Source organism: Leiobunum rupestre, chromosome 3, assembly GCF_980474605.1.
Source record: "Leiobunum rupestre chromosome 3, qqLeiRupe1.1.hap1, whole genome shotgun sequence".
Taxonomy (NCBI): Eukaryota; Metazoa; Arthropoda; class Arachnida; order Opiliones; family Sclerosomatidae; genus Leiobunum; species Leiobunum rupestre.
The window spans coordinates 39,651,638-39,660,811 of NC_143386.1; the positions used below are offsets into that span (position 1 = coordinate 39,651,638).

The window sequence follows — 9,174 nt, forward strand, 5'->3', positions numbered from 1 at the left end:
TTTTATTAGTGTCGAAAAACAATTTTTGGTTGTTTTGATACGTTCATATATAACGTTTGGTTTTTTCGCGTAGCCTACTGTATACTACAATTTTTCTATTCAACTTTTGGAATTCTGGCAGATTGACACTGGTGACAACATGGTCCATCTGCCAAAAAAACCCAAAGTTGTAAAGAAAACATTGTAACGAAAAATCAATATTTTTATAAGGATGTATCTAAACAGCCAAACATTTTAAATTAGTTTTCGTCAGTAATAAAATAACGGAAATAATATTCTAATCGATTAAATATTATGCTAACTATTGATTATATTAAACAAAAGCACATGAATAGGCAAATACAATAAAACAAAAATTTATTAAAAACTAAAACAGATGAAATAGCAATAGAGGCACTGATTTATTTCATGGTTTTTCAGTAATAAGGTTTAATTAAATTACGAAGGACTCATGAGGCACATGAATTTTAATTGAAATTTATCAAAACAATTAAAAACATATATACAACTTAGATATTACAAAGCCGGACACAACACTTGACAAAGGGTCTCGTTAAGACCCGAAACGTTGTGTCCGGCTTTGTAATATCTAAGTTGTATATATGTTAATGAAATTTCCCCAGTGAATATAAAAAATATATCGCACTTCAAATGTGAAGCGAAAAAGTTCATTATGTCGCGCTAAAAACAAATATAGTATTGTAAATCTAATAATCCCTCATAAATTAATTTTTATAATCTTTTATGTTTACTTAAAAAAAACTAATATAATTTAGCAAATTTTATCTTTTTTGTTATTCGTGTGGGGTGGCGGAGTGGCAAGCACTTTCACCTCGCAGCAAGAGGAGCCGGGTTCGATCCCAGCTTGTGTCACTGGGTGAAAACTCGGAACAACTCCTTCTGCGTAGAGTTTGCAAGTTCTCTCCCCACTGGTTTAAGGGGTTTTCCCCCGAGATCTTCGGTTTCCCCTTCCATAAAAACATGTTGAGGTTAATGGTAATAGTTAGTGTAGGGAGCTGTTGGCTCGAACGCGTGGCATGCAGGGCTTGCCACCACCCTCCTACGCATTATAACCCGGCCACCTGAATTAAAGGCTTCAAAAGTCGCTTGATGACTTAGGCCTAAGGTGGTGCCTTGGGTATTAGCCTAGCCTAGCTAATGTCCCCAACTGGGCGACATTCCAACTCTTCTCTCTTTACGACTGACCAAACTGGAAATTGGTCGATGAAGTCAAAAAAAGGCTCGAGTTTGACGCTGCTGACATCGATGTTGAAGTATTCAGAGCCGGAAACCCTTTCTCTGTCGATGGTTGCGGTGTCAGCATCAGGTTCGCCAACTTCCTCTTTCCCGACGTGGACGCGGTGGGTCTTATCAGTGAGATATTCAATCTGTTCCTTTGTCACACGTCGCAGTAGCACCAAGCAATACCTACCTCCGTTATGACGAGCATAGGAGTCAAATTGACGTGGTTGTGATTGGCAGGCTAGTTCTGGCTGGTGACAATTCGATGCGCCAATTTGGTTTCCAGATGGACCATGAACTCGAAGGTGACCTTGGAGGGTTTTTTGGTAGCGCATTTCCGGTCGCCACAGGGGCATTTGTGGGTCTTTTTCACTTGAGAGTGACGTGCTCTTTTGTGGCGAAGTATTTATGTTTGGCCCGATATAAACACTTTGAACATCCAAAGGGCTTCTCGTTCGAGTGTCTTTTTTTGTGGCGGATCAAATTACCCTTATTCGCAGACGCGTAGCTACACTGATCACACTGAAATGGTTTTTCGCCGAAGTGAGTTCTTTTGTGGGCAATCAAATCAGTTTTACGTGCAGACGCGTACCTACACTGGTCGCATTGAAATGGTCTTTCGCCGGAGTGAGCTCTTCTGTGGATAATCAAACCTCTTTTACTCGCAGACGCATACCTACACTGGTCGCACGAAAATGGTTTTTCGCCGGAGTGAGTTCTTTTGTGGGCAATCAAATCAGTCTTACGCACAGACGCGTACCTACACTGTTCGCAATGAAATGGTTTTTCGCCTGAGTGAGTTCTTTTGTGGGCAACCAAATAAGTCTTACGTGCAGACGCGTACCTACACTGGTCGCAATGAAATGGTTTTTCGCCGGAGTGAGTTCTTTTGTGGGCAATCAAATGAGTCTTACGCGCAGACGCGTACCTACACTGGTCGCATTGAAATGGTTTTTCGCCAGAGTGGGTTCTTCTGTGCCGAATCAAATGACCCTTCTGCGCAAATGCGAAGCTACACTGGTCGCATTGAAATGGTTTTTCGCCGGAGTGAGTTCTTTTGTGGGCAATCAAATGACTCTTGCAGCTCGTTGCGTAATCGCACTCTGTGCACTGGAACTTCTTATCTTCTCGGCCACTCATTTTTACAAGTTGGGTTCAAGGTTTCTTTTTGAATTTTGAATTTGTCTCACAAATACAACCAGGAAGTCTTGTATTGTTCGTTATCGATAAAACCACTTTTAGAAATCCCTGAAATACAGTAAAATTTAAATAAAAAGGAATTTTAAAATATTTCGTTAAAAATCGATTCGGCGGCTAGCCCTCGAAAGAGTAAGATTTCAATGAAACCCTTAATTAGAAATAAACGTTACAATTGGTACGAGTTATTAGTAAGTTTTTTTAATTTCTTCAAATTTGTTTAGGATTTAGCTATATTATCCCTTTTAATTATGGACTAATCTACTTTTTCGCGTATTTTATCATCCTTATTTTTCCAATGCCGCATTTAATTTTTCGGAAAATTAACAACTGTAGGAGTAACTGTGGGAAACGAAAATATTTTTAATCCTGCAGATAACTTGTCTATCATTTCCCGCTAAAAATGAAAACACAGTATTCCTACGGCATGATCTTTAAAATAAAAACGATATTCGTGACCAAGGGTTAGGTACAAGTTGATTTAAAAATTGGTAATTTCCATACATATCTTTTGAATTGATCCCAAAAAATTGGAAATATTAATCTTGCTTACCTTTATTAAATTAAATTTATAATAATTGGTATTAGTAGTGCAATTATTTTTAGAATTAGAAGTTATTACCTTTGAAAGTTACGCGCGAATCATCACTTCACAAGTTCACCAGTGTTAAAATCTGACCGACGTCAATCTGCCAGAACGAAAATTGGAAAAGTTCATTTTTGGCTACAGTAGAGAACGCGAAGATAGAAAAAGAATGTTGGACTAAACTAAAGAAACATAAGTTTAACTGTTATATCCCATTTCTACTAAGAAAATGACAAAGGGAGAATTATTTCAAAGAATGATACAAAGTAGAGACGTGTAATGGAACTATGAATTTCTAAACATTATCGTATTTCGCTTTCAACTTTTTTCATTCGTTTTTTGTAATGTCACCTTTCGGGCCGAATTGCGCAATTATGACAAGGCATACTTATTTTAAATTTATACCATTAAGTCTAGGTTAAATTGCCTATCGAATGATTCAAACTATAGACGTGTACGTCCTAAATTACGTGAACTATTAATTTCTAAACATTATCGTATTTCGCGTTTTACTTTTTTCATTCGTTTCCTGTAATGTCACCTTTCGGGCCGAATTGCGCAAAAATGACAAGGCAAAATTATTTCAAATTTATATCATTAAATCTAGGTTAAATATCCTATCGAATGATACACACTATAGACGTGTACGTCCTAAATTACTTGAACTATTAATTTCTAAACATTATCGTATTTCGCGTTTTACTTTTTTCATTTGTTTCCTGCAATGTCACCTTTCGGGCCGAATTGCGCAAAAATGACAAGGTAGAATTATAAAGTGACATTACAGGAAACGAATTAAAAAAGTAAAACGCGAAATACGGTAATGTTTAGAAATTAATAGTTCAAGTAATTTAGGACGTACACGTCTATAGTTTGTATCATTCGATAGGCAATTTAACCTAGGTTTAATAGTATCGATTTGAAATAATTCTGCCTTGTCATAATTGCGCAATTCGCCCGAAAAGTGACAATATGAAAAAAGTAAAACGCGAAATACGATAATGTTTAGAAATTAATAGTTCAAGTAATTTAGGACGTACACGTCTATAGTGTGTATCATTCGATAGGATATTTAACCTAGATTTAATGATATCAATTTGAAATAATTCTGCCTTGTCATTTTTGCGAAATTTGGCCCGAAAGGTGACATTATGAAAAAAGTAAAACGCGAAATACGGTAATGTTTAGAAATTAATAGTTCATGGAAATTACCAATAAACTTGTAGCCAACTCTTGGACCAGCGTCAATCTGCCTGAACGAAAATTCTTAAAAGTTCATATTTGGATAACGTTGGGAACGCGACGCAGTAAAGGAAGTTTGGCCTACGCTACAGATAAACGAACAGAGGAGATACTGCTAGGGTTCTTATACCTCAAAAAATGACGCGAGATAATAATGAAATTAGCGTTAACTATACACCTTTAAATGCTTTATCGTTTAAAATTAATTTTATTCTGGGAGCTCCATAATTGAGCGAATTATCAATGACGTTTAGACCAAACTTCCTTTTCTGCGTCGCGTTCCCAACGTTATCCAAAAATGTACTTTTCAGAATTTTCGTTCTGGCAGATTGACGCTGGTTAAAGATGCCTTAGGAATACTGTGTTTTCATTTTAACGGGAAAAGATAGACGAGACGAGTTGTCTGCTGGGTCAAAAATATTTCCGTTTCCCACAATTAGTCCTAGAGAAAAAATTAAATGCGACATTGGAAAAATAAAAAAAATGTGACGTTTATTTCTTAAGGGTTTTTATTTTAGACTAGTCTAGAGATTTAGATTTATTTTTGGATTCGAAAAAATGAGGTGAAAATGTCGCGTTATTTAAATTTGCGAACAATATTAGGCTAATCATGGAATTTAAACATTTTTTTCGGAAAAATACGGAAATATTCCGGAAAAAAAGGCCTCGGAAATTTTCCGTGGAAAGTTTCCCGACTTACAACTCTAGTTAGTCCGCTTTTACTCCGAACAGAATATTTTACGATCTCATTCCAATAAATTGATAAAACCTACCAAAGTAGTTATCCTGTAAATGGACGTAAAAATTGTAATTTTTCTGGAATTTACGCTGTGGAACAGAAACGTATCTATGCGGTTTCTGACTCGTGTTAGCCAACATTGATTGTTAAAAATGTTGTCTCGCCTGAGTTGAAAATAAATGTTTTCATTGAAATCTTACTCTTACGAGGGCTAGCCGCCGAAGCGGTTTTTAACGAAATATTTTATAATTCCTTTTTATTTAAATTTTACTGTATTTTAGGGATTTCTGGAAGTGGTTTTGACTCAAACTTGTAAAGGGTGATTTTAGCAAAATGAGTGGTCGAGAAGAAAATAAATTCCAGTGCGTAGAGCGCGATTACGCAACGGGCCGCAAGAGGCATTTCATTCGCCACAGAAGAACTCACTCGGGCGAGAAACCCTCTCAGTGTGACCATTGTACCTACGCGTCTGCACAGAAGGGTCATTTGATTGTCCACAACAGAACTCACACCGGCGAAAAACCATTTCAGTGCGACCAGTGTAGGTACGCGTTTGCACAGAAAAGTGCTTTGATTGTCCATAGACGAACTCACTCCGGTGAAAAAGCATTTCAGTGTGGCCAGTGTGGGTACGCGTCTGCACATAAAACTAATTTGATTTCTCACGAAAGAACTCACTCTGGCGAAAAACCATTTCAGTGCGACCAGTGTAGGTACGCGTTTGCACAGAAAAGTGCTTCGATTGTCCATAGACGAACTCACTCCGGCGAAAAACCATTTCAGTGTGGCCAGTGTGGGTACGCGTCTGCACGTAAAACTGATTTTATTGCCCACAAAAGAGCTCACTACGGCGAAAAACCATTTCAGTGTGATCAGTGTAGCTACGCGTCTGCGAATAAGGGTAATTTGAATCGCCACAAAAGAAGACACTCGGACGAGAAGCCCTTTGGATGTTCAAAGTGCCTATATCGAACCAAACATAAATACATTGTACTTCGCCATGAAAGAGCAAGTCACTCTGAAGTGGAAAAGACACACAAGTACCCCAGTTGCTACCGGAACAGCGTTACCAATAAAACTCTACAAGATCACCTTCGAGTTCATGGTGCATCTGGAAACCAAATTGGCGCATCGAACAGTCACCAGCCAAAACTAGCCTGCCAATCACAACCACGTCAATTTGACTCATCTGGTCGGCAAAAGGGTGGCAGGTATTGTTTGGTTCAATTGCGACGTTTAACGAAGGAGCACTTGGAATCTCTATCTGAAAAGCCCCACCGCGTCCACGCCGTGAAAGCGGAAATTGGTGAACCTGACACAGACGCCACAACCATCGACTCCGAATGCCTCAACATCGACGTCAACAGCGTCAAACGAGGGCCTTTTTATGACTTCATCGACCAATTTCCGATTTCGACCGTCGTCAGGAGAGAAGAGTTGGAATGTCGCCCAACTCGGGACACTAACTAGGGGGTCTCAACGAACCCAGACACTCCGATCAAGGTATAGGCTCCATCCCATGAAGAAAACTTGTGAATTTTTTGGACGAAAGCAAATGTTCATTTTAATTTCGTGTTTTTATTTCTATCCAATTAATTTACTTTTCAAAGTATATTTCAGAAACTTAGAAAATATCTTCAAAACGACTCATTTGGTGGACGTACTCATAGATGTATTTTGCATTTGTAAACTGTTCTTAAATTGATGGAGATGGTTTGGGTTTTTCACGTTCAGTTTCAGATTAAACTAGTCTCAATAAAGTTTTTGTCCTGTAGATTTGTTCTTTTTAACGCGTTTACTTTCGAAGCAGGTTATATTATCATTGCCCAACCGCCATCTCCAGATTCTGTGCTAAGTATCTATATACCCCCCTTTTATTGTGGACTTTTCTACCTTTTTATTTAGAGTAAAAAGTATACACTTCTAGTTTTAAGGCAAGTTAATTATTGGATTTAGGTGCAAGCAGAGTACATTTCTAGTTCCAGGACTAGCGAATAGTTTGATTTAGGGTACCAAGTGTACCTCTAGTTCCAGGACAAGCGAATAGTTTGATTAAGGGTACCAAGTGTACCTCTAATTCCAGGACAAGCGAATAGTTTGATTTAGGGTACCAAGTGTACCTCTAGTTCCAGGACAAGCGAATTGTTTGATTTAAGGTAAAAAGTCTACACTTTTAGTTTAAGAACAAGTGAATAGTTTGATTTAGGGTACCAAGTGTACCTCTAGTTCCAGGACAGCGAATAGTTTGATTTCGGGTAAAAAGTGTACACTTTTAATTTAAGAACAAGTTAATAGTTTAATTTAGGTTATAAAGTATACACTTTTAGTTCCAGGACCAGCGAATAGTTTGATTTAGGGTAAAAAGTGTACACTTTTAGTTTAAGAACAAGGGAATAGTTTAATTTAGGTTATAAAGTATACACTTTTAGTTCCAGGGCCTGCGAATAGTTTAATTTAGGGTAAAAAGTGTACACTTGTAGTTCCAGGACAAGAGAATAGTTTAATTTAGGGTAAAAAGTGTACACTTGTAGTTCCAGGACCTGCGAATAGTTTAATTTAGGGTAAAAAGTGTACACTTGTAGTTCCAGGACAAGAGCATAGTTTAATTTAGGGTAAAAAGTGTACACTTGTAGTTCCTGAACAGTCTAAAAGTTATCAATTCAATTCCAGCATCCGAGCAGGACGAGTGCCAAGGAGCGGTGAAATTCGCTGTGGCGTCAAGAGTGGCAGAGAACTGGCAACGCCGCGTGTTTGGAAATGGCCCGTCTTCCACGAGCAACGGCAGTTCGGTGGACAAACGTTGGCGGAAAAGGTCTTCTTCCTTTTACTAGACGAGAAAGATAGAGAAGAAGATACGGACGATACGCATCGCGGCGTGTGCCTTTTCTCTCGCTCTGGTCTCTACCAAAGACACCAACTTACTTGTCACTTAACAAAAAGGCGGGCTGACGGTATAGTCCATTATACATTGGTGTCGTCCGAAAAGTCAGGAAGAGTTCATCCTTTCGCTTTTTAATTTCGCGCAGATTTCACCCTCGTACCTACTTTCACTATAATGTCACGTAACTTTCTAATGAAATTAAACCTATGTTTTAATACGAAAAGGTCGTATCTCGGTATATGACCAAATAGTGATATTTTTGCTTAAAATCTAAATTTATAATAAATTTCATAGTTCATTTTCATCGAATATCTTATCTACCAGACAATAAAATTAACGCAAATGAACATAACTAAAAGGACTAAGGAGGCTTTGAAATACCTATTGTCTGCTTATATACAAAGCTGCAAAGGCTTACAGAAAATTAAAGGCTTTCTAAGTAAAAATAACGCTATCATTTTAAAGTAATAGTTTTCGGTTTTTAAGACCTAGACAAATTTTGAGTCGAATTGATCGGAATTCGACCTGTAATCTGGTCCACATTTGAATCAATTAATGAAATTTAAACAACTCCTCTTCCATGGAAATTACTAAGGATTCCGAAGCAGTATTTAACAAGTGGTTAATAATGTGGTAAATAATTCTAAATAAAAATCACAAAAGTTGTAAATAATAGTAAACAATTCTAAATTAAAATCACAAAAGTTGTAAATAATAGTAAACAATTCTAAATTAAAATCACAAAAGTTGTAAATAATAGTAAATAATTCTAAATTAAAATCACAAAAGTTGTAAATAATAGTAAACAATTCTAAATTAAAATCACAAAAGTTGTAAATAATGGTAAACAATATATTTCCATGAATTACTTATCGTTTTAAAAACTTAAACCTACATTAAATTATTTAAAACTTAAACCTACATTCAAGTATTTAAAACTTAAACCTACATTAAATTATTTAAAACTTAAACCTACATTTAATGAGATAAAACCTTTAATAATTAGAACAGACTTTTAGAGTAAACAAAATAAAGTTTAACTTGTTGTAAAGTTAAAATATTATTTTGAATGATTTTTTGGATTTTACAATATAATATACCATATTTACCATTATTTACCTATTGTGTAGTTAAATTCGAAAAAAGTGGTATTTTGGGAACATTGCAATTACTTCCCTAAAACCGTTAGTTGACGACATAGGACCTTTTTCCAGTAAATCGGGCATCACCGTCGGCCTCGTCTTTCATCTGTTACAATGGTCGTTGGCTATTCCTCCGGCGACTCAG

General features: G+C 36.8%; 2 protein-coding genes across 2 annotated transcripts; one reads left to right on the forward strand and one right to left on the reverse strand.

Moving 5' to 3' along the window:
- Nucleotides 1–1,174: 1,174 nt before the first annotated feature.
- Nucleotides 1,175–2,420, reverse strand: LOC149951751 (uncharacterized). Its single transcript, XM_090168191.1, has one exon. The coding sequence runs from the start codon at nt 2,380–2,382 to the stop codon at nt 1,612–1,614; it is 771 nt and encodes a 256-aa protein (XP_090024317.1). The 5' UTR covers nt 2,383–2,420; the 3' UTR covers nt 1,175–1,611.
- Nucleotides 2,421–3,256: 836 nt separating this feature from the next.
- Nucleotides 3,257–6,574, forward strand: LOC149951752 (uncharacterized). The gene is made up of 2 exons (XM_090168184.1): nt 3,257–3,291; nt 5,288–6,574. Exon 2 carries the CDS (start codon nt 5,340–5,342, stop codon nt 6,474–6,476), a length of 1,137 nt encoding a protein of 378 aa, XP_090024310.1. The 5' UTR covers nt 3,257–3,291; nt 5,288–5,339; the 3' UTR covers nt 6,477–6,574.
- Nucleotides 6,575–9,174: the final 2,600 nt, after the last annotated feature.